The sequence below is a fragment of the Thrips palmi genome, unplaced genomic scaffold, assembly GCF_012932325.1.
Source record: "Thrips palmi isolate BJ-2018 unplaced genomic scaffold, TpBJ-2018v1 HiC_scaffold_18, whole genome shotgun sequence".
NCBI classification, from domain to species: Eukaryota; Metazoa; Arthropoda; class Insecta; order Thysanoptera; family Thripidae; genus Thrips; species Thrips palmi.
The window spans coordinates 2,080,685-2,104,798 of record NW_023144627.1 but is presented as its reverse complement, the minus strand read 5'-3'; the positions used below and the strand labels follow the sequence as shown (position 1 = coordinate 2,104,798).

The window sequence follows — 24,114 nt, the reverse complement described above, 5'->3', positions numbered from 1 at the left end:
CACCACAACTTTCACAATTTCAAAAAAAAAACCTATCAAAAGTGTCCGAAGTTACCCCGTTTCACGGTACTCGGTGTGTTCGAAAACGAATGATACCCCTTCGGGAAGACTCACCTGCAGCGACCTTGGAGTCCGGCATGCTTCCCTCCTCGCCAGGCTGGTCGAACACTCCGTGCAGCGGCGGGCACGGACCGCCATGGCCTGGGCCTGGAAGAGAACCACCGTCATTGGCAGAACCAGCCGAGGGCGCAGAGGGGGCGGCGAGGGCCTTACCGCACACAGCGCTCTGCACGCACGGGGACGGCTGCAGTCCGGAGCTCCAGTCGCAGTCAGCACTCTCCGTCGGCAAGTCGATGCTCTCGGCTTTCACACCTGGACAGAAAGGAAAGTTACAGACAAATAGACTCCCTTCTCCATGGCCAACGCCCATCACGCCAAAGCATCCCACAGACAAGCAAATATTCATGCCAACATTCACTAGATACTGGAAACAGGGTGTAAGCAACGCTTAAAACGCGACCGTTCAGGAACTGGTAGTTAACTACATACAATTAATCGGCACTGGTAAACTTCCTTTTAACGTTTATGTAGAATTTTGTACGAGTAACTAGCGCAATTTTGTACACACGTGGAGTTTGCATAATATTATGCGTCAAAATGCATGACTTTATGAAAATTTGAGAACAATTTCATGCAAGACGTCACACGAGTTTAAAAAAATTCATCACCACGTACAAAATGTAACAAACATAAAGCGTCGGAAATTTGTGCTAAAACTGCGTGCACAACTGGTTATGACGAAATGACAGAGGACCTGCTGGTGGTTAGCCGTCCCTTGCAGGCCAGCTGCGCACTGAAAGTGATGGAAAGGAATGGCGTTATTAAGAACGTTAATGGTGCGTACAGTTTGACTTGAACTACCATGTCAGATACAGCAATCAGAAAAATACAACGAAGTACTGCAAAGAAGTGAGAGAAAGCAATGCAGATTTACTTATCAGACCGCATATGCCCATATGTTGGTATGCATTTTACAGAACAATTACAACAAAGACCTGCAAAAGCGTCTTTAAAATGAACTCCAGGTGCACTTTCAAACGATAATGAAACTTGGGTACTCTTTCAAGTAACAAATCTCTAAGACTAAGAAACCATAAGCAATTACAATAAATGTTTGGAACAGTTTAAATTTAAGCTACGGACATGTTTCAAAGCAAAACAAGGTTTTCGGTGACGACAGCATAAGCTTTTAATGTAGCGGTATAAATTTGAATGAACAAGTAACAGCAAATTGGAAAGGACCAAGGGACCCCTCACTCGGAAGTTTGCTGTACACAGATTGCTAAATTGTCTCGTGTCATTTGTGTGTGATTCTTGGAGAGGACTCTCTTAGTGGCACGTTTGGCACGGAATGGATCCTCGTGTGCCTCACGACGCTGCTCCTCTTGCCCTTGCCACACACACCGCACGAGTGCAAGGGAGAAGGCCTCGCCGGTGAGTCCCTGCTGGGCCTGCGCCGCGCCGACGCCTGCAACCAAGGGGCCTTGACTTTCGAGGCTTTCCGACTGAGCTCTACATGAAGAGGTCGCGGCGCGGTAGCAGAGAGGGCTTTCCACGGAGATGTTAGCTTCAAATGACATTTCTGTGACGTTTGACACCACGCACTTCGAGCGATGCGTTCCAGGCGCCTCGGGAAGGACTCACCGGCAGCAATCTGCGGACCGCACGACCGAGCGGCGGCCACGGACCTCCCTGCCGCGAAACGCACAGCCACCAGGCGATGGAGGCAGCCGAGGGCGCACAAGGGGGCGGCGAAGGCCTCGACGCCCACGACGCGGTGCACGCACTCCGCCAAACGCGGGACTCAGCCGACACTCCGCAAGTCTCCACTCTCGGCTCCCAACCCTGGACAGAAAAGACAGTGTTAGCACCAAGGGCTGGAAACGCCGTACCAGGGTGTCCACGAGGTGCCTCTCGCGCGAAACGGCAAACTGGCTACACAATCAGCCCGAGAGAGACAGCACGAAGATGCAGCGAAACAAACAATGAACGCCACAAATTGGATGACGAGTCCCGAGAAATACGGTGTAGAGTTCTGTCGGGAGACTTACGCGAGGTCATATTTTTCAAAGCGATTTCTTTACATACCTGCCGGAAATTTCTCAAGCAAAATAGAAATTTGGGTGGTTTGGAACTTTTTCAATGATTGACGGCAATTAGTTTTCCCTCAATTGATTCGGCTATTTCCACACATTTTTAACAGTGGTGTCCCGACCGTCAAACACGTGCATTTGGCATTATGGCACTCTAACTGTTTATCTCTAAGTATCCATAATTGTTGCCAGTTTAGGTACGGAACATTATGGGACAACACGATATTCAGGCGAAGTATTTATAAAATGGGACCTAATGTGCAAATTGATACATACCTTACATAGGCACAAATATGGCATTAGTTACAGGCAAAAAATGCAAAGGCATTGAGTGCGTGACACTATAGCGGCATGGTAATGGCATCTCAGTACTTAAGTTCCCAAACAGCGTGGGAACTGACGAATTTTCGGCGTGTGTTTCACTCTAAGCGATCCGGGTCAAGAAAAAGAAAACAACAGTCAGGAATATGGTTCTTTGACGTTACCCAGTTACCCGACTCGGCTTCACTGAAACAACTGTCAGTTGGAAACACGTCACAAGTAGGGTTCCAGAAGGTTCAGCAGGTTACTCGTTACCACGTCGTCGGCCAATGAAGAACACCGTTGAATGAATTTTAATACATTTTTATCACGTTTATGGTGAAGCTCTAATCATTTTACAATGCTGAAACTGTCATGCATCATAGCTGTTAAACTCTTCTTGACAGTGTAATGTACGATTGAAATTAGCCTGCGCGCCCAACTCCCTACTCGAGGTCCTGGGAGGGCGAAGGTCTAACTCAACAGGCACCGCTGGGACTGGTCTCCGGTGACGCCAGCAACCGGACAAACGGAGAGAGCGTCCGAGCGGGGAGCACACGCTCAGACCTATTTGGACTTTTTTCTCTCTTGCTTACAGCGGTTTTTGAGCAAACGTACTATTTTCCCCTTAACTATGCACAATTTTGATCGTTTTAGGGAAATAATAGTCAATAGATCATGTAGAAATTGAAAAGTACATTGCAAATGACATTAAGTCCGCTTTAATGGACTATAAACATTATACACTGAACAAAATGGTGCATAGCCAAAGAGAAAATAGTACATATTACGTTTGCACAAAAACCTTTATGGCAAAAGATGAAAAGTCAATTCGAGTCTGAGAGTGCAATAGCATAGCACCCCTGCACTCCCTCCGTTTGCGGCAGGGGAAAGAAACATACATGGTTAGTGAAAACAACTTCTTTCCCTTTTACAGTCAATTCGATGTTGGAACGATCCATTTTACTTCGTTCATTAAATATATCATAAGGTGTTAAAAACAACATGGTAAGAAAACGGTAATTGAAGCAGTCCTATTATTGTTCCGAATATACCTATTGGATACACCGAGCTGTCACTTTTCACTTCCTAAAACTACAAACACAACAAGGCAGACTGGCAAGGTGTCGAAGCAGGAAAACAAAAGAAGCAGTTACAAGAAACAAGGAATGAAACATAAATAAACTTCAATGCAACAAGGCGACATATAACAAACCCTTGATTTAAAAAAAAACATATGCGGCACTGTTATTCTCTTAGGAGAGATACTCCCCTTACAAAGATACGCATACAATTAAAAATCGAACAAGATCAGCACTGACGATAACAAGAGCTTACTACAGCGACAATGGAGCAAAAATCAATACAGGGAACGAATTTTACAAACAGCAGTGTGTCCGCGGGTCCTCTCGTGTGCATTCCCACGAAAACGTCTTTAATCACACACCATATGCCTACAGCTTCTTTGCCGCGTGAATCCTCTTGTGTCGCGCAAAAGAAGCTGAATGAGAAAATGCCCTCCCGCACACGTCACACGTATAGGGCTTCTCTCCAGTGTGGACTCTCTTGTGCACCAGTAGGGCAGATGAATCAGAAAAGGCCTTGCCGCACGCGTCACACTTGTAAGGCTTTTCCCCAGTGTGGATCCTCTTGTGTGTCACTAAATGACTTGACACAGCAAACTTCTTTCCGCACTCCCCACACTTGTAAGGCTTCTCCCCGGTGTGGGTCCTCTTGTGTTTCACTAAATGACCTGACTCAGCAAACATCTTTCCACACACGTCACACTTAAAAGGCTTCTCCCCGGTGTGGATCCTCGAGTGCCTCACAAGATGCCACTTCCAGGAGAACTCCTTGCCACACACCCCGCACGAGTGAGGTCCGCCCTCAGTGTGACTTGCAAGGTGGTCCCGCAATCCGCTCTCAGTCCGGAAACGCTGGCCGCACTCCCCACAGTTGAATCCGCGGCGCGCCTTCCTGCCCGTCTCCTTGCTCGAGGCCTGCTCGTCCTGGACCGCGTCGCCAGCCGGCACTGCGAGGGAGAAGGCCTCGCCGACGAGCAGCTGCTGGGCCTGCTCCGCGCCGACGCCTGCAACCCCCACTGAAAATTGAATGGCAAGACTAATGGCCAAAATTTGGTGAGACAAAAAAGTCTCGCCATTTTTTTGGCGAGAAACTAAAGTCTCGCCATTTTTTTGGCGAGAAACTAAAGTCTCGCCATTTTTTTTGGCGAGAAACAAATGTCTCGCCAAAATATGGCAATAATTGCAACCCCACTCTATTTGATACTGGGAAATATATCCCAATCAAGATCACTCTGGTAAACACATCACTAACTACAAAAGGTCTCTTTCATTGTCCATGTAGTTAAAGATAATGTCTTTAATAAGGGGCCTACACTCTCATTCCAGGAACGTGACATCACGTTGAAACGAACGTGACAAAATGTCACGTTCGTTGGAGCATTGTGTCACGTTCGTTTGAATGTGAACAAGCTGATTTTTTGGCCAATTCACACCCAAACGAATGTGACACAATGCTCCAACGAACGTGACATTTTGTCACGTTCGTTTCAACGTGATGTCACGTTCCTGGAATGAGAGTGTAAACAAAGCGACATCCATGATGACACAAGTTCTTACTCACTCCTTTGACTTATTCCAATCCCCAGCTAACCTTGCTGCACTTGGGCATTGTTGCAAGTTCCATGGACAGAACTCGGTTAATAAACTCGAGTTAAGAAAGTTCCGTGCACTATCTAGCACTCTCCGTTTCGCCGTCTCCACTGGACAAAATGCCAAAGTAAGGGAGTATGGGGCGATTTGTAACAGGGGCGATTCGTAACAAATGCGTTTATTAATTTAAGTGGAGGGAGCAGAGGAAAATCTGAGTATGGCCCCTCTTTCGCTTCAAGTACAGGGTCCTTCAACAATCGAAGCGGATATGATCGGTGCTCAGGTATAGTTTTGGAGGGCGTCTGAAATATAGGGTACACCGAAAACAGGCAAATCTTTTATTTTGAGTTCTAGGAAGTTGCAGTCTGAGGCTCCCCAGGTATGAATCACCATCGAAGTACCGTTGGGGCCTTGAAGCGTGACCCCTTTACAATGAAACCACGTGGCATACTCTACATATCAAAGAGTGTACATGGTACGCTCTAACTGGAGCATGCCTGCAAGCACGCTCTAACTAGCGCATGCCTGCCAAGCATGCACTAACTAGTGCATACATGCCATGTACACGCTAACTGAAGCATACATTTACTGCATAAGGGATAGGGAGTTTTCTGCATCAGGAAGCGTGTACATGGCATGTATGCTCTAGTTAGTGCATGCTTGGCAGGCATGCGCTAGCTAGAGCGTGCTTGCAGGCATGCTCCAGTTAGAGCATACTATGTACACTCTTTGATTTGTAGAGTAAGTTGCTTTTACTTTGTCCAGTGATACTTAGGGACGTATTTCTTGCGTAACAATCATTTGGGGTGATTCGTAACAGACCCGTATAAAAACAAGAATTGAGGTAGTTTTTGCAGTTAAATGCTTGAATTCTTTCTCGAATCATCTGCTGCCTAATTCCAATACATTTACACAGCTCGAAATGCATTTTAAAGCGAGTTATTCTATTCTTTCCTCCAAAATTGAAAAAAGTGAGGTTAGGGTTGACAAAGCCGGTCAGTTAATGCTGAGGCGGTCAACGGCAGCTTGTAATGTAGATTTTAAGGCGTCTGCAGGACATCCGAAGAACAACTGCTGGAGGAGATAACATTCCCGACGATGTTTCATTTAATATGTAGGATGTTATGAAAAGCCCCATGGCTGTTACAAATCACCCCGTCCTGGGACGATTCGTAACAGCATGCAAGGGTTTGGAAAGCGTCTTAGATTTCGAAGATTAAGGATTCCAGATTGATCCAATGGAGCTGCACAGTCTAGATGAAGGGCCAGACTGCTCAACTGGCACAAGTTTGACGCCGATATGCAGAATGTTCTTAATTTTGTACGGAGAATTCCAAAATCTGTTACAAATCGCCCCATACTCCCTTCCAGCAGCAGCACTTTAAATCGCCAACACAGATATAATAAAGAAAACATTTTAGTGCACAGACAAGCAACACAGCAACAGGACTGCCATGTTGTGTCATCTGCTACAGTAGCATTTGTTTTGCGGTAGTGCCAACCTATACATTTTTTTCTTTACTTGTAAAATTACTTTTGGAAGGCAGTGCAGGTTGGCACTACCGCAAAACAAATGCTACTGTAGCAGACGACACAACATGGCAGTCCTGTTGCTGTGTGGCTTGTCTGTGCACTAAAATGTTTTCTTTATTATGTGTTGGCGATTTAAAGTGCTGCTGCTGTACTTTGGCATTTTGTCCAGTGGAGACGGCGAAACGGAGAGTGCTAAGGGAGGGTGGGGAACCATGACCACTTTTTTTTGTGCCTCCCTCTACTCCACCGTGTGGTTCGAAAAGTTAAGTTTCCAGCATGAGGGGATTCATTGGACCTCCAAGGACCTCTTCCACCCAGTGGAACTTGTCTGCAATGCACGGCAGGCTCACAGAACACTTTGGAAAATAAAACGCAAAGTGGTCATGGCGCCCCACCTATGGGGTACCATGACCACCCCGTGGGGCACCATGACCGTAGTAATTTTTTGGCCCAAAAAAGTGTACTTTCTACCAGTATTCTCATTGAAATAGTTTATATCGCTGTCCTTACCATCAGGCCAGTCAACTTAACTAAAAAGACACTGTAAAAACCTTCGAAGTATGAAACGTTCTAAGATGCCTTAAAATGGACGGTTTAAAACAGTTAACGCTCTAAGGCTTTCAAATTTCACATCCAAAGCTATGACATGGGTTAACATTTTATGTTTGTCTTGTTAAGACGAATCCAAATAAGTATGCAGTTTTCAATTTGGTAAATTTTAAGAAAATTATCGCAGGTTACTACACTGCAAACAAGTGAATTAAATGCTGTTTCTCATAATGCCAGAGCCATCTTGGTGCAAAGTAGCCACGGATCGCCTTCGCGGCCAACTTTTGCGGTTTGGAGCTCATTTAGTGCAAGAGAAACTACCATTTCAAGTCTCAGTTTCAGAACCATTCTTATTCATCCTGGTGATTCACGATTTGTGATAAAACTATCTATTCTGCAGCAATTATTCGACCTTTATACATTTTCAGAAGCAAAAAGCAAATTTCCGACGAAAATAAATCATTATCAGGCCAAAATATGAGAAAAAAACACTCAAATATTTATGGTCATGGTGCCCCACTAAAAAGTGGTCATGGCTCCCCACAATGCAGTTTACGACTCTAAGGCTCCCCGAGCAAGCAAAAAGCTACTTAGAATTGAATGTGATGTTGGATATTTTGCCGGAGAGCCGACATTTTGAGAAAAACTTAAGACATCGAACTTATCTCCTCAAATGTGAGAGTGAGAAAAAATATCTCAGATTTGAAAAACGCCCAATTTAGCCAAAACGCTGTAACAAAAATTTTGGCGAGGTGCTATGGTCGTACCCTTGAAGCTAGAAGGTAGGGCTCTGGCTGAAAATAGTTAGAATTCTATTCTCTCGAAAGTCCGGTCGACCGGTTGCCGTCGGCAAAGTAGTTCCCGAGAGCGAGGGGGGTGGTCATGGTGCCCCAGTGGTAATGGTGCCCCACCCTCCCTTAGATAGTGCACGGAACTTTCTTAAGGGGGGACATCACTCCAAAATGATCAAAAATTGCAACTTTTTTTTATTAGTTTATATTATAGACCATTCTTTTCTGCGTCAAATGGTGAAAACCGCATTCCGAAATTCAAAAATTTGCAGTTTTAGGAGGTTGTGGGCCGGAAACATGCATAGGGGAAAAGCCCAGTTTCCCCAACTTTGATCGCGTTTTTCCCGGAACATGAAATTGCAAACGGTTGCAGGCCTCTAGGGCGCAGTTTTTGAGATACAGCGGGGAGATGTAGCATGGAAGCTCCTACTACATGCCGCTATGGTGGGTAGCAAAATAATTTGCATTGGTCAATTTTTATTATTTTTTTAACGTTCAAAATTGAACAATTTTGACCAAAAAAATGAACAATTATTTTTGGTATGTAACAAATACAACTTAAAATGATTTTTTAAATGTGATTGAGGTACCCACCATAGCCAGACATCTCAGGAAGGCTGTCACCAAATTTCGTTGTTCTAGGTCAAACCGTTTGGCGTCCAGCGCTGCAAACAGTGCGAAATGGTCTAACCTAACACTCAATAATGTGTTTTCAACGAAGGCCGATATTATATACACTCAGCGTGCACGCAACAATGGTAAAAATTATTTAAACGCCGCGTGGCAATAATTGGCTGAGCGATAGCGAAGCCTGTTACTCCAGTGGGGTTGAAAAGTTTTTCCTGTCTGTCTGTTTGTCTGTCTGTCTGTCTGTGTGTCCGCACTACTCCTCCTGAACGGCTCGGCCGATCTCGGTGAGATTTTGCACACTTCTTGGGTGTGTCCTTGGCTCGGCACACGCGAAATTTCACCATCCTAGCTCAACTGGTTCAGTTTTTATAGCCGAAAAACACCTAAAAAACGGCGAAAAATAGAGCTTTCTGCAGATCACTTCTGGATTGGAGAAAGGGGGGTCTGGGGGGCGGAGCCCTCCAGCCTCGACAAGTTGAAAAGTGACAAGGGGAAAGATCGTGTTATCTGTAGATAAAACAACTCTATTTAGAATGTAGGGGGTCTGGGGGGCGGAGCCCCCCAGCATTCAAAAAGTCAAAAAATAACCGACATGGACAAGCCATTGCCTGCCGCAGGCAGACTAGCGCCGCAGGCCAAGGTAGGTACGCCAGGCGTGGATTGGAGGAACAGGCAGCGAGACATCGCGAAGCCTGTTACGACAAGACGCGGTCTGGCGTAAACCTACCTTGTATATACATTGGAACAACACACGCAGCGTGTCTGAAATCACAAAAATATTATGTACACGCCGCAAGGGCCTTTCCACGCCGGAAAGGCTTTTCCAGCGTGTACATACACTCGTGGACAAAATTAAAGGAACGTTTTTTTGAGCTGGCCGTAAATACCTTAGTTTTTGTCCGATCTTAACGAAACTTCGTGACGGGCAGCTTTGAAGGGTCCTCTTGGCGCATGGGAAATTGCATTTGCAAGGATTGATGTTTAGGGGTGGTTTCACCCCCCGTTAAGGGGGTGGTGCCGAAAAACGCAACTTTTGAAGGGTCCACAGGGGTCGCGGTGGGTTCGAAAAATTTAAAAACCACGCAGGGCGCTTCGTCTTGACGCCCTCTTCAAAACGCAACCCCCGCCAGCCCTCTCCGACGAACCCACCCCCTACAACCCCCACCCCCCTCTAAAATCCAGAGTTTTTGGCCTACAGCTCTGAAATTGCGCACACGTCCTTCTCTGTACTCCTCTGATGCAGGGAAAGTCCATCCCAGTTCAAAGAGTCCCATAGCCACCCCTTGGAGGGGCGCAACAGATTGTTTGTTTTCAACCCCTTCTGACATGAAGCACTACCGATCATCGGACGGCGATGAAATTCGCCATAATCCGTCCTTGGGTGGACAGGATCAATGCCGAAAAGACCCCGTTTCGAAAGCTACTCCCTGGCGTGAACAGGGGTGGTTCAAAGTTAGGGGTGCGCAACCCCCGAGCTTAAGGGTTGAAATGTGCCCGCCGCGCTTTCCCTGCGTACTGCACGGCCAGAGGCACCGGCCGCAACCCGCTTGGCTGCAATTTTCGCGTGAAGACACAGTTTACCAATCAAAATGTTCCAATTTCTCAAAAAGCCACCCCTAAGTTTGGGCCCCTCTGGAGGGTGAACGAGTTGAGCCACGACGGTGAGGGCCGCGAAATCTGAAGCGCGGACGCTTCATTACCAGACCCTCAAAAACTCGGAACTTTCCAATCGCGCGTTCACTGCCAAATCGGTGCGGAATTTCATATCGAACGAACGAAACCGCATGGACATGCACGCTGCGGCTCCCGGAGGTAGGCAGCCCATCGTACACCGTGTGTCCCCCTCCTCGCTTTCCCCTTTAATTTAATCGTATTGTGGCGTTTTGCGAGAGAATGAGTGCTGCGAGATCGATTAGAAGCGGCGCCAATTCTCGGGAATTGCTGAAATCGAAGGGGAAAGCGAGGAAGGGGACACGGACACGGTGTACGATGGGCTGCCTACCTCTGGGAGCCGCAGCGTGCGTGACCATGCGGTTTCGTTCGTTCGATATGAAATTCCGCACCGATTTGGCAGTGAACGCGCGATTGGAAAGTTCCGAGTTTTTGAGGGTCTGGTAATGAAGCGTCCGCGCTTCAGATTCCGCGGCCCTCACCGTCGTGGCTCAACTCGTTTACCCTCCAGAGGGGCCCAAACTTAGGGGTGGCTTTTTGAGAAATTGGAACATTTTGATTGGTAAACTGTGTCTTCACGCGAAAATTGCAGCCAAGCGGGTTGCGGCCGGTGCCTCTGGCCGTGCTGTACGCAGGGAAAGCGCGGCGGGCACATTTCAACCCTTAAGCTCGGGGGTTGCGCACCCCTAACTTTGAACCACCCCTGTTCACGCCAGGGGGTAGCTTTCGAAACGGGGTCTTTTCGGCATTGATCCTGTCCACCCAAGGACGGATTATGGCGAATTTCATCGCCGTCCGATGATCGGTAGTGCTTCATGTCAGAAGGGGTTGAAAACAAACAATCTGTTGCGCCCCTCCAAGGGGTGGCTATGGGACTCTTTGAACTGGGATGGACTTTCCCTGCATCAGAGGAGTACAGAGAAGGACGTGTGCGCAATTTCAGAGCTGTAGGTCAAAAACTCTGGATTTTAGAGAGGGTGGGGGTTGTAGGGGGTGGGTTCGTCGGAGAGGGCTGGCGGGGGTTGCGTTTTGAAGAGGGCGTCAAGACGAAGCGCCCTGCGTGGTTTTTAAATTTTTCGAACCCACCGCGACCCCTGTGGACCCTTCAAAAGTTGCGTTTTTCGGCACCACCGGGGGGTGAAACCACCCCTAAACATCAATCCTTGCAAATGCAATTTCCCATGCGCCAAGAGGACCCTTCAAAGCTGCCCGTCACGAAGTTTCGTTAAGATCGGACAAAAACTAAGGTATTTACGGCCAGCTCAAAAAAACGTTCCTTTAATTTTGTCCACGAGTGTAATAAAAGCAGCTGTTTCCTTCACGCAGCGTGTCTGCAAGCGCTCTTAAATTATTTGCACGCTGGAAAATCTTTTCCAACGCTGGAAAAGCTTTTCCGGCGTGTCTATAATAAATAAGGGTGTAATTTTTACGCAGCGTGTTTGCAACTCCTTAATTTATTATTTGCACTCTTGTTTTGAGGCCAGCTCGGAGATAGAGATGCCGAGGAGGAAGCCGACCGGGTGTGTGGCCTCGTGGTCGAGTGGATACGTGCCTGCATGCCACTTTTTTGGCCCGGGTTCGAAACTTAGAGAATTTTTTCAAATGATGCGTGCACATAAGAATTACCTAAGTTAAGGGGGGAGACTCGTCATTCTACGTCAAAAAATCAGATTTTCGTTTTTGAGTTTTTCGAATTCTTTGTGTCAAACCCTTGAAATTGGTGGCTGGCTGGTTTCGAAATTCAAAACCGTTTGGCCATAGGATGACTTTTTGTAATTGTTTTTTCCACAGGATAGGTTAGACCGTTCGAACTTTGAAGCCATTTTACTCAATTGCAATATTTTGGGTCTTGCGCGCACGATTTGAGCCAGACCGTTGATTGTTTCGACTCAATAATTTTTCCTATGTTTTGTCAAGGCCGTCACTCTGAACTAGGATATCTTCAATCGGACCAGTAGAAGTGTCCGAAAAAAATTATTGAAATGTCAAAATTTAAAGGCTTTTCTTTGTACACTTAAAAATGTAAATTTGAGGCACTTAGGAACCAGGTATTTCAATCATTCTAGTTCAATCTAGAGTGCCAGGAGTCTTCTTGAGAGAGGAACAAAGACATTTATGATATGATGCCGCTTTCTCTGAAAATCATGCGCGCAGTGAATTTTTGGCGTATTTTAGTGGTTTAGGAGAAAGATCACAGATTCTAGGTCATAGGGCCTAGAGTCAAACTTTTTTTTTTTAAATCAACATTAAAGAACCCCCTTTTGAATGGAAAACCCCGCTAACCTTCAAATTTATTAGAAATATTTTTTATTTAAGCCTGAAATTTGTTAAAATTTTGGTGTTAAAGACGAGTCTCCCCCCTTAAGGACAAACCGCGTGTTCGCAATATAAAATTTATTATTTAAACGCGGCGTGGCCTTTGCATGCCACAAACTTATGTGCACGCACCATTTGAAAAAATTCTCGAAGTTTCGAACCCGAAGTGATGTCCCCCCTTAACTCGAGTTTATTAACCGAGTTCTGTCCATGGAACTTGCAACAATGCCCAAGTGCAGCAAGGTTAGCTGGGGATTGGAATAAGTCAAAGGAGTGAGCAAGAACTTGTGTCATCATGGATGTCGCTTTGTTTAGGCCTCTTATTAAAGACATTATCTTTAACTACATGGATACTGAAAGAGACCTTTTAGGATCTGACTCACAGGACCAATGTCTTTTTAAACGATGACAAAATAACAGGAAAAGTAGCGATATACATCGGCAACTTTGGCCCGTCCCGTACATTAAGACACGTACGAATTTCGCCCATGTTTGACCCTGACGGGAATTAAACCGTAGTCTGGGGTTATAATAAATGTCGTTTTCGTCATCAGCACCCTCAAAAACATCAGAAACAATGCAAAAAATCGAATAAACAGAATGTTCAAAAAATACCCCGCTGGGATTTGAACCCGGGTCCGAACTTCTCCGATTCGCTCGAAACTGGCACCATTGGTTTTTTCTCGTCGCACCGAATCCAAAAATACCCCTACATGCCCTGCTAGCTGCATCCGTTGCCGAGATCCTCCTCGACCCCATGTAGACCATGATGCACCTGCAGCAGCGCCCCTGGGGCTTGGATCGGATTTGCTGCCACCGGGCGGTTCTTAGGGTCACCCAAGGAGGCTGCATACCAAATTTGGTCAAGATCGGACCACGGGAAGTCCTCGGACGAACGAACGAACGGACGAACGGACGCACAGCATGCATCATACTATATGCCCGTCCCTCCGTCATTTTTTTACAAAAAATAAACGGGACGGGCCAAAAAAGTAAATAGTTGGGCAAAGCTTTGCTGACGCAAACCAAATTCACATCATATAACCTTACATTAATATTTTCATAACTGAAAGTGATAGCTTCCTGTATTATTTTCAACTTGAGTAATTGAAAGACTGTAGTTAGTGATGCGTTTACCGGAGTGATCTTGACTGGGATATATTTCCCAGTATCAAATAGAGTGGCGTGGCAATTATTGCCGTATTTTGGCGAGACATTTGTTTCTCGCCAAAAAATGGCGAGACTTCAGTTTCTCGCCAAAAAAATGGTGAGACTTTTGTTTCTCGCCAAATAATGGCGAGACTTTTTTTCTTTCCCCTAGGTTGGAATGAATTCCGTCCTTTGACTTTTCAGTGCCACGGCCACGGTAAGGGCGGATCGGTTGTGCATGCAACGTGCGGCGACCCATAAGAGTTAAGGTGACAGGCGGGATCAAGAATTTTTCTGTGGTGATGGCAGAGCAGTGGCTTTCCCCAAACGTAACTGACTACTAAGTACACACTTACAAATGCATGCTTGCAAGTACACACTTACAAACGCATGCTTGGCCAAGTACACATTTACAAATGCATGCTTGCAAGTACACACTTACAAGCATCACGGGGAGAAATAATGAAGATTGTGGCTGTTAAACCTAAGGCCACTGTCCACTGTTTAACGAAAGAAGGTGTTTACCGTACCCTGGGATTCAGTAGACACTGTGCCTGAAGGAACGGCGTTCACTGTATACCGGGAACCTGCATCCACTGTGCTTGGAAACTGTTCAGACACGGCATTCAGTATAACTGTAAAGTAAAGGTGTAATTTCAAAATCACGATAGGAGCGATTCGATGACGGAAATGAATTCATCTCAACAAGACGAACAAAAAATGATAAGCATGTTATGGCTTCAGACTCAAAATTCATCAGATATCGGCATCAAAAGCTTAAAAAAGTAGGATTTCGGACCGTTATTTGATGAGTCCGATGTTTTGGAGTCCAAAATCCTTCTTCTTTAGACTACTGACCACGATTTCCGCTGAATTACGAGTCTGAGACCATAAAATGCATATCATTTTTTGTTCGCCTTGCTAAGATAAATTCATTCCCGTCATCAAATCGTTCCTATCGTGATTTCGGAATTTCGCCTTTATTTAACAGGTATACTGAATGCAGTGTCTGAACAGTTTCCAAGGTACAGCGTATGCGGGTTCCCGGGATACAGTGAACGCCGTTCCTTCAGGCACAGTGTCTACTGTATCCCAGGGTACGGTAAACACCTTCTTTCGGTAAACAGTGGAGAGTGGCATTAGGTTTGACAGCCACAATCTTCATTATCTCTCCCAGTGACATGCATTTGTAAGTGTGTACTTGGCCAAGCATGCGTTTGTAAATATGTACTTGCAAGCATGCATTTGTAGGTGTGTACTTAGTAGACAGTTAGGTTTGCAGTGTATTTACAGCGGCGAGGTAGTGCATTTTGCCTACCTTCCAGGCAGCCCATCAAGTACCCGAGAGAAGGGAAATGAACTCCCCTTTTGCAGCCGCGCCCGTACAGTGGACGACCCAGGGCCATTCCGATACTATACTCTGACCAGAAAACGAAGAGCCCTGGGTCCTCGCGGTCGAGGGCTACCTGCAATGCTATCCAAGGCGGCAGATGCCATAAACCGCGAGAACTCAGGGCTCTTCGTTTTCTGGTTAGAGTATTCTTGCCGTGTTCGAAAACAAATCATTCCCCTTCCGAAAGACTCACCTGCAGCGAGCTTCGAGTCCGGCATGCTTCCCTCCTCGTCAGGCTGGTCGAACACTCCGTCCAGCGGCGGGCACGGACCGCCATGGCCTGGGCCTGGAAGAGAACCACCGTCATTGGCAGAACCAGCCGAGGGCGTAGAGGGGACGGAGATGACAGACAGACGGACAGACGAAACTTTTCAACCCCACTGGAGTAACGGGCTTCGCTATCGCTCAACCAACAATTAGAGTACACTCTAAATGTCTTACAATGAAATTTGACCTATGTTATTCGTATGTTACAGTGAATTCGGCGCAAGCATAATACGAAGCAATATTCCTTCGTAATACGAATCTTTTTTGCTTTTTCATTGTAAGATACAAAGAAAAACCTTCGTAATACAAAGAAAAACCAACTTCGTATTATGCTTGCGCCATTTCCTTCGTATTATGGGAAATTTCTTCGTAAGACATTTAGAGTGTAAGTTTCGTAAGTTTTTTTTAGTCAAATTCCTATACATGTATATGAAGCTATTTACATATACTTGCATAGGAATTTTACCATGCACTCGTATGGTAATTTTCCTATACATCAGTACGGGATTATACCTATTACGTGTATAGGCGTTCTCCCATCCGTTGTATAGGAATTTTCCTATACATCGGAATGGCGTAACTGCAATGCATTTATGGGATCTCCACCACAATATCTAAATTAGACGGCTGAACCGGATGAACTGTCAGATATTTAATACAACGGCCGAACTTTCCGCCGTAATAGATCGTCGAGCATGGATCACTACTGATCCTTCATCACGGTCTTCCAAACTGGCAAAGTTCGACTTTACCAAAAGGACACCCCAGGTGAAAGTACTATCACTTCAGTAAAAATGATGTAAGAGTTGAAAGGTCCCCACTTACAACGTGATGGGTCGCGAGCCCCCTGACCTAACCAAATTCCTAGCCGCAGCGTGCACCGAGAAGTAAGTCCGTCGAAACGACACTAGCGCCATCTAGCGGATAATCCGGAAAGTGGGCAAACAAGCAGCTTTTGTGAATTGTGTACGTTTTTAACAAATAATCGCACTGATTACAAGTGTTAAGACAAAATACAATAATAAGAATAGCTGTTCATGAGGTTGATAGCAAATTCCTTTTTTTCAGTTGGCCATATTCCTATACAGGGCTGCAAAATTCCTATACATGCATAGGAATTACTCAAATTCCGATACATGTACAGGAATATTCCTATACATTTTCAGCCCGAATAGCAAAAAACCTATACAAATCGGAATATTCCTATACATGTATCGGAATTTGAGTAATTCCTATACATGTATAGGAATTTTCCTAGACCACTGTATGGTTAAATTCCGAACATTTTTTACAGTGTGAGACCATGCCGACTCAGTTGGCGTGGAAGCGTCCCTTGCGCTTGTGGCAGTTGACAAGGTGCGCGGAGCCAACCACCTTTCCTATGCCTGACATGCTTCATGTCCCCATGCCAAGCATGCGTCTCCAAGAGTGTGCTCCATGAGTACACACTTCGAGGTGCGACCTTAGGCAAGTACACGCCCCGAGGCCCATGCTTGCAAGCACGCGCTTCGAGGAGTGTACTGGGTAACATGCGAACACATCGGAGCGACCGGCAAGGGTTCATCCAGCGTAACACTGAGAAACGAACAGGAACCTCACACACTACCCGAAGTCATGGCAACCTACGAAGTTGCGTGAGCGGCACACTGTGAGCAGCGTTGGACAAGACTGACTCACCTGCAGCGACCTTCGGGTCAGGGATGCTGTCATCCCCGTCAGGCACGCACGGCGACGGCTGCAGTCCGGAACCCAAGTCGCAGTCCGCACTCTCCGTCGGCAAGTCGATGCTCTCGGCTTTGAAGTCTGGACAGAAAACAACGAGTCAGCACCAAAGATGACAACCAGCGCCCACAGTTAAAACTACGAAAAGTCTCTTCGCAACGCGAAGAAAATGAACGCATCGTAAAATCTACGAAGAAATGCTTTGTAGTATGAAGCAAGATCCTTCGTAACACGAAGCATTTTTTCATAACACGAAGCAATAACTGCAATGTCTACTTTTGTTTGTAGCTATGAGGCAAATGCTTCGAAGGCTTTGAAAAGTGCAATGGACGTGTTCCGAGCATGCAAAAGCACCCTAGGCATGCAGCACTACACTACAAGAAGGGAGGTACTGGGAGCAGGAAGATAAAGACGATTCTTAGGAACTGGGAGAACGACCGTTCTCGGACTATCCGCCACAATTTTAATGTGAATGGTGAATGGACAGTTCTCAAAGCCTCGCTATCAAAACCGAACAGACGTAGACGGACGAGATGACGGAATAAAATCTGGTCCTTGTCGCCACCCGCGGACGTTGAACATCCCGAAATTTCCGGATCAGAAGCTTCCACGTTGCCTTTACGGACGAGACAGGGAGCTCTCCGCATTCAAAGCGGAACACACTTTGCGAAATGCGCACGCATTGCACTCGTGTGGCTCCGGATTAATGCAATCTCGGGTGTCTTCGGAGAATCGCGCAAGGACCCGTCCCCTTCACACACTCCGCACTCAAACGCTGCCCGACCCCCTGCTCGGGGCCTGCACTGCGGTGGAGAAGGTCGCACTGAGCGGAAACTGCTGGGTCTGGTCCGCGGCGGCGCCTGCAACCGAACAACCGGAGTTAGTGTCTGCACTCCCTCTGTAAGCGGCAGGGAGAAGGTGGATGCAGTCCAGGCGAGAAGGCCTTAAACACGGCGTGGCACTTGAAGAGAAAGCTCCCCTCAGGAACTCTCGTCCGAATGTAAATGCGTCACTGTCAACGAATGAGGCGTAACCTTTGTTAGAATGCGCATTTGGACACGTTCGTCTGAAAACTACATCTCATTCGTTAGAATGTTGACCAACGTTAAGGCGAACGAGACAAAAAGTCGTGTCACATTCAAACAAAAGTGACTTTTAATGCAATCGAACGTGGAAAAAAAAATCACATATGGCATCACATCGGTTACAAACGGGGAGTGGGCTGTCTAGGGTGGCCCAAAAAAAAGTCGAAGTTTTTCCGATTGTCCAATTCCGGCCAGAAATCGATTCTAGACCTAGATTCTAGATTTAAATGCCCCCTATTTTTTGCGTTTTGTCCTGAGACTTTTTTGAATACAGTCAAACTCCTCGTTTTGTCCCTCTTCTGGGTCCTTCGTTTTGTCCCAGAGTCATCCCCACCACCGTGGCCCGGGTCGCGTCCCGCCGGCCGATGCCTGCCGTCGCTGGCCGGCCAAGGTAGGGATTACGGCGGCCTAATCCGCATCGGCCAGCCGGGCTCGGTCCTTCGTTTTGTCCAAAGCAACTCCCGGGTGGAGGGACAAAACGAGGAGTTTGACTGTACCGGCTCAAAAGCAAAAATGTTTTTTACCCGTTTTATATACCAAAATTGTCATAAAAATTACAGTTTTTATTGGATTTTTGAAAGCGATACGGCAAAATTTTCGGTTTTTGACGGCTAACAAGTTACATTTTCAAAAAAAATTTGACAGACTTCGTCTTTAGTAATCTGCTAGCGATTTTAGCTTAAAAAACACGTTGTGTTCACTATTTTGAGACATTTGTCTTGTTTCGGACGGCGGAGATCGGCCCCTATCCACTTTCTTATCTTACCCTATCCCAAAACAAACCAACCACCTCAAAGGGAGCCGTGCAAATCAATTTGCCTACCATCTAGGGGCAAGCATTTTGTTGTTTTTAACGTAAACAAGAGTTTCTTGAACTCTGAGGCCGCAATTTTCCACCGATCTTCAAACCTGAGGTGTCATTTTGTTCAGTTTTTCAAGGCAAACAAAAAAGACTGGTCATTTTTTGGCCGGACAGCAATTTAAAGTCCGTTTCTGCTTGTAACGTGCAGAAATCACCAAAATTCGATTTTTTTTGACCACGTTTCGACCGTTTTTCTCCTCAGCGATCCCTGTGACCAGCCAATGATCACTGTTTCACCTTTTCTGACCTTTCTGCAACTGATGATGAAAAGAAGAGCCAGGTCCTAGACACGGCCGAACAGGTCCAGGCAGGATTTGACGGGTCGGTTAGAATTTTTTTCTGCAAAAAGGGTTCATAAGACCCGTTTGGTCCTGTCTGGGACGTAGCTATTCTTTCCTCAAATCGTCTCAGGACAAAACGCAAAAAATTGGGGTCATTTTTTTTCGGTCTAGAATCGATTTCTGAGCGGAATTGGACAATCGGAAAAACTTCGATTTTTTTTTTGGGCCACCCTAGGGCTGTCGTCACAGCGCAGGCACACCCAAAAGGAAAAACAAACTTCGAACGATACTCTACAAATCGAAGAGTGTACATGGTATGCTCTAACTGGAGCATGCCTGCAAGCACGCTCTAGCTAGCGCATGCCTGCCAGGCATGCACTAACTAGTGCATACATGCCATGTACACGCTAACTGAAGCATGCATCTAGTGCATAAGGGATAGGGAGTTGTCTGCATCAGGAAGCGTGTACATGGCATGTATGCGCTAGTAAGTGCATGCTTGGCAGGCATGCGCTAGTTAGAGCGTGCTTGCAGGCATGCTCCAGTTAGAGCATACCATGTACACTCTTCGATTTGTAGAGTACTGCTACCGATAGCTACCGTTAACGAAGTTTCAGTGACAACGTGTGCCCGTTCGTGGGAGGGACGATGCAAGAGTTACGGGTCAGTCAACATTAATGGTGCCAACAGTTGGATTTTATTTCGTACAATCATTTCGATCATGGAAAGGTGTACTACACTTCGCCAAATAACAGCTAGTGTTGTACAATCAATTCGATCTTTAGAAGCCCTTCGTTTTTCTGGTTGAAGGAAAAATTTAATATGGCGATACAAACAACGTGTTACAGAAAAAGCGGGGATTTGCAATCGGCATTCCCGCCTTTTCGAATACACTGCACTGCTACTTTACACTTCTCAGAGCAACAACACTAACTGGCAAAAATGTCGACGAAGAAAAACAAGTGGCCTACTTCCAAGAGATAGGAAATAAAACAAAAATAATCATCCGTGTGGCAACCTACCACGGCAATTAAAATAAACTGAAATTCAAAAAGAATGCAATACTCAGAGTGCTCACTTTACACAGCAACTCTTCATTAAAAGGCGGGGACATAATCCAAAGACAAACAATGTCGACATAGACGAGAACAGAAGATAAACTTAGAGTGAAGCAAAAACCAAATCTTACGAGAGGGCCCATTTTCAGCACACCTGTGTGCGTCCGCGCGTCGAGGGTCCCCTCGTGTGATATCGCGCTGGATGCCCACAAACACATCTTTCAACAGACACCACATTCCTATGGCTTCTTCGTGGCATGGATCCTCTTGTGTCGCGCACAAGAAGATGGAACGGAAAATGCCTTCCCGCACACGTCGCACTTGTAAGGCTTTTCCCCAGTGTGGGTCCTTTTGTGTGTCACTAAATGACCTGACTCAGCAAACCTCTTTCCGCACCCGCTACACTTGTAAGGCTTTTCTCCAGTGTGGAGCCTCTTGTGTGACACTAAACGAGATGAATCAGAAAATGCCTTTCCGCACACGCCACACTTGTAAGGCTTCTCTCCAGTGTGGATCCTCGAGTGCCTCACAAGACGACTCTTCCTGGAGAACTCCTTGCCACACACCCCGCACGAGTGAGGTCCGCCCTCAGTGTGACTTGCAAGGTGGTCCCGCAATCCGCTCTCAGTCCGGAAACGCTGGCCGCACTCCCCACAGTTGAATCCGCGGCGCGCCTTCCTGCCCGTCTCCTTGCTCGAGGCCTGCTCGTCCTGGACCGCGTCGCCAGCCGGCACTGCGAGGGAGAAGGCCTCGCCGACGAGCAGCTGCTGGGCCTGCTCCGCGCCGACGCCTGCAACCCACGGCCACGGTAAGGGTGGATCGGTTGCGCAGCGTGCGGCGACCCAAGAGAGTTAAGGTGACAGGCGGGATCAAGAATTTTTCTATGGAGCAGGTTTATTTAAGAAAAGCAGGGCCTTACAACGACCCCCGTGGATTTCGCTTATTTGGTGGTGGTTAGTAGTCACCCATAGTAGGAGTTCATGGCCAAAATTTCAGACCTCAAAAAAATGTCCTCTGTGAGATGTGGGGATTTAAAGTAGTTTTGGGTAGTTTTAAACTAATTTAGGGTATTTCTTATATCTCAGGGACTTTTTGTCCGATTGGTTCCAGATTCGGGTTCTGGCTTCAAAATTGAACGGGGAACACGATCCTGCCGTCAGATTTGACCTTAAATCATTTTATCATGAAAAAAACTCACTTTTTCTTGAAAAAAATTACTTAAAAAGTCCCAAATTTCGGGATTTTGCAGTTAAAGTTATCCGATCTTTTTGAAACTGGTCTTATTCAACAGAAAAATTAATGTATAAATACCCAAAAAAACTTTAAATCCCCATATCTCACAGAGGAAACTTTTTTGAGGTCTGAAATTTTGACCATGAACTCCGAGGGGGTAACCACTCGCGTAATACCCTGTACACAAAAACCATGTATTACGCGTAATACACGTGATCGTAATACCATTTTTGGGTCAAATGTGCCAAATTTTAGCATTTTAGGGCCGTAAGACACGTGTAATACACCCGTAATACAGCGTAATACCGAGTAGTCTGTACACGATTTCGTGAAGTGTTTACCCCCTCGATGAACTCCCACCATGGGGGACTACTAACCACCAAAAAATCAGCGAAATCCAAGGGGGTCGTTGTAAGGCCCGAGGGGGAATTCACTCCCGAAAATGGGCAACCGACTATTACCTTCCGAAAGTATTACAGCTATTACCTTGACATTACCTGCAATTACGCCATTACCTTGGTATTACGACTATTACCTTGATAATGCACCCATTACGCAGCAAATACACCATAATACATGGCAATTACACAGCAAATGCACCATAATTCATGGCAATTTCACAGCAAATAAACCATAATACATGGCAATTGCACAGTAAATACACCCTACTACAGTGCAAAGAGGGAATTTTCCTTTACTTTGGGTCACTATCTGCATCAGGGCGTAGAGTATCTACGAGCGACGGTAGCGCTGCGGGCGGACAAATTCCGAAATATTCACAGTAAACAAAGCTGACAAGGCAGAGGAAATTTTTGTTTCATGGTGGCGTGTATTGTTTGTGCCTTCCCTTGCAGTGAATAAAAAATCCGAGGGGGTATGCGCTCTCTGAACCTGTGTACCGACTATTACGCTATTACGCTCTATTACGCCACAAATTAATCGGAATTTAGCTAAAAACGGCCTAAAACACACCAAAATTGATAAAATTTTGACAATTTCGGCTATTACGCGACTATTACGCGTATTATTACGCAAGCTATGACAGATAGAGTGAACCGACTATTACGCGAGTGCATACCCCCTCGAAAAAATCTTTTGAGCTTCTCTGCCTACCCCTAAAATCTTACCAAGAGTCTGACACCTCATGTGTTTATGTCTATGGTACTTCACTGGATGTTTTACGCAGCCCCATAGTGATTTTTCAATATTATTTGTCTAGTTGGGATTTTAGTTACATTACTTGAATTACATTACCTGAAATTACTGTAAAATCTCAGATTTGTTGCATTCGTTTCAACAGGTGTGGGTCTGTGCACAAATAAATTACGACTGAGGGCATCATAACCTAAGAAAGCACATCGACCCACAATAAACTTAAATTTTTAAAAAAAGGGAAAGCATTTCAGTATGCAGTAACATCTAAAAAAATTATTCGAGTTCTATGATTAAGAGGTCTGACTAAGCATGTCCGAGCCCAAGGCTAGGTTAGAAATCCAACGTGCCTCTGGATACCATGATGATAGATAGATACCAGAAGATAAGTCTCACGTGAAGTAACAATATTTCAGCAAAAAGTAAGACGGAAAGCATGGAAAAATTTGTTCGGGATGAGACTACAACAATTCTTACGGAACGAAACGCAAATTGCGTTACTCACTGATGGGAAGCAGCCAGAGCCAGGCTGGCGGTTTAGTTTGTGACGCTCGTCTCACCGCGACTCCAGCCTCCCCCACCCCCCCCTACCTTCGGGGGGAAGGACACTTCCACGGCATGGGGTATGTCTAAAACGCATATACTCAGCCACCGCGGTTTTCTCCCGAAAGACTCTCCGAAGCGGTCGCGAGCTTCAACGGAGACTTTTCGTTAAAAAAATGTGCCAATTACTCATCTAATACACCCTATTACACCAATTACAGCGCTAATACGACGCAAATACCACTATTACCAGTAATTACGGCCATTACGCAACTATTACCTAATACAGGCAGTATTACAGACCAATTACACACCCCACAACCAACTAATACCTAAGTGAATTCCCCCTCGGTAAGGCCCTGCTTTTTGGCGAGCGATAGCGAGCCCTTTCCGTGTTTGGGCGCTCCAAAAAGTGACTGGTCGTGCGTCTGTCTGTCTGTAGCGTACACGCTCACGTTTTCAGCAACTACAACACTAATAGTTACCAAATTTTTTCACCGAACATCCCCTAAAGGTCCTACAGGGGGAGTTTATCTTTTATTCACGATTACTACCGTTTGAAATATTCAAAACATCTTTTTGAATTAGGTTCTTAGCGTGGTTAGGTTGGCAGCATATACAGCAATTTTTTTATACTTGCGGCCGCGGCTCTCAAATACGGGACTGGCAAAACATTGGCAAATAAAACAAAATAGAGAGGAGAAGGGCTTAGAAGTGAGTTCGGTCTTAGTTTTTTGATATTCTAGAATGA

At 46.0% G+C, this 24,114-nt stretch overlaps 1 protein-coding gene across 3 annotated transcripts; it reads right to left on the bottom strand.

Moving 5' to 3' along the window:
- Window positions 1-3,438: 3,438 nt before the first annotated feature.
- LOC117645496 (zinc finger and SCAN domain-containing protein 22-like) lies at window positions 3,439-17,226 on the bottom strand. 3 transcript variants are annotated; one of them, XM_034385752.1, is made up of 3 exons: window positions 17,105-17,226; window positions 15,354-15,446; window positions 3,439-4,554 (listed from the first exon to the last, which is right to left on the bottom strand). In XM_034385752.1, the coding sequence occupies exons 2-3, from the start codon at window positions 15,376-15,378 to the stop codon at window positions 3,908-3,910; spliced, it is 672 nt and encodes a 223-aa protein (XP_034241643.1). In that variant the 5' UTR covers window positions 15,379-15,446; window positions 17,105-17,226; the 3' UTR covers window positions 3,439-3,907. The 3 variants fall into 3 exon arrangements, with proteins under 3 accessions (XP_034241643.1, XP_034241644.1, XP_034241642.1); XM_034385753.1 differs by having other exon boundaries at window positions 3,439-4,542; XM_034385751.1 differs by lacking the exon at window positions 17,105-17,226 and adding an exon at window positions 16,720-16,822 and having other exon boundaries at window positions 3,440-4,542.
- Window positions 17,227-24,114: the final 6,888 nt, after the last annotated feature.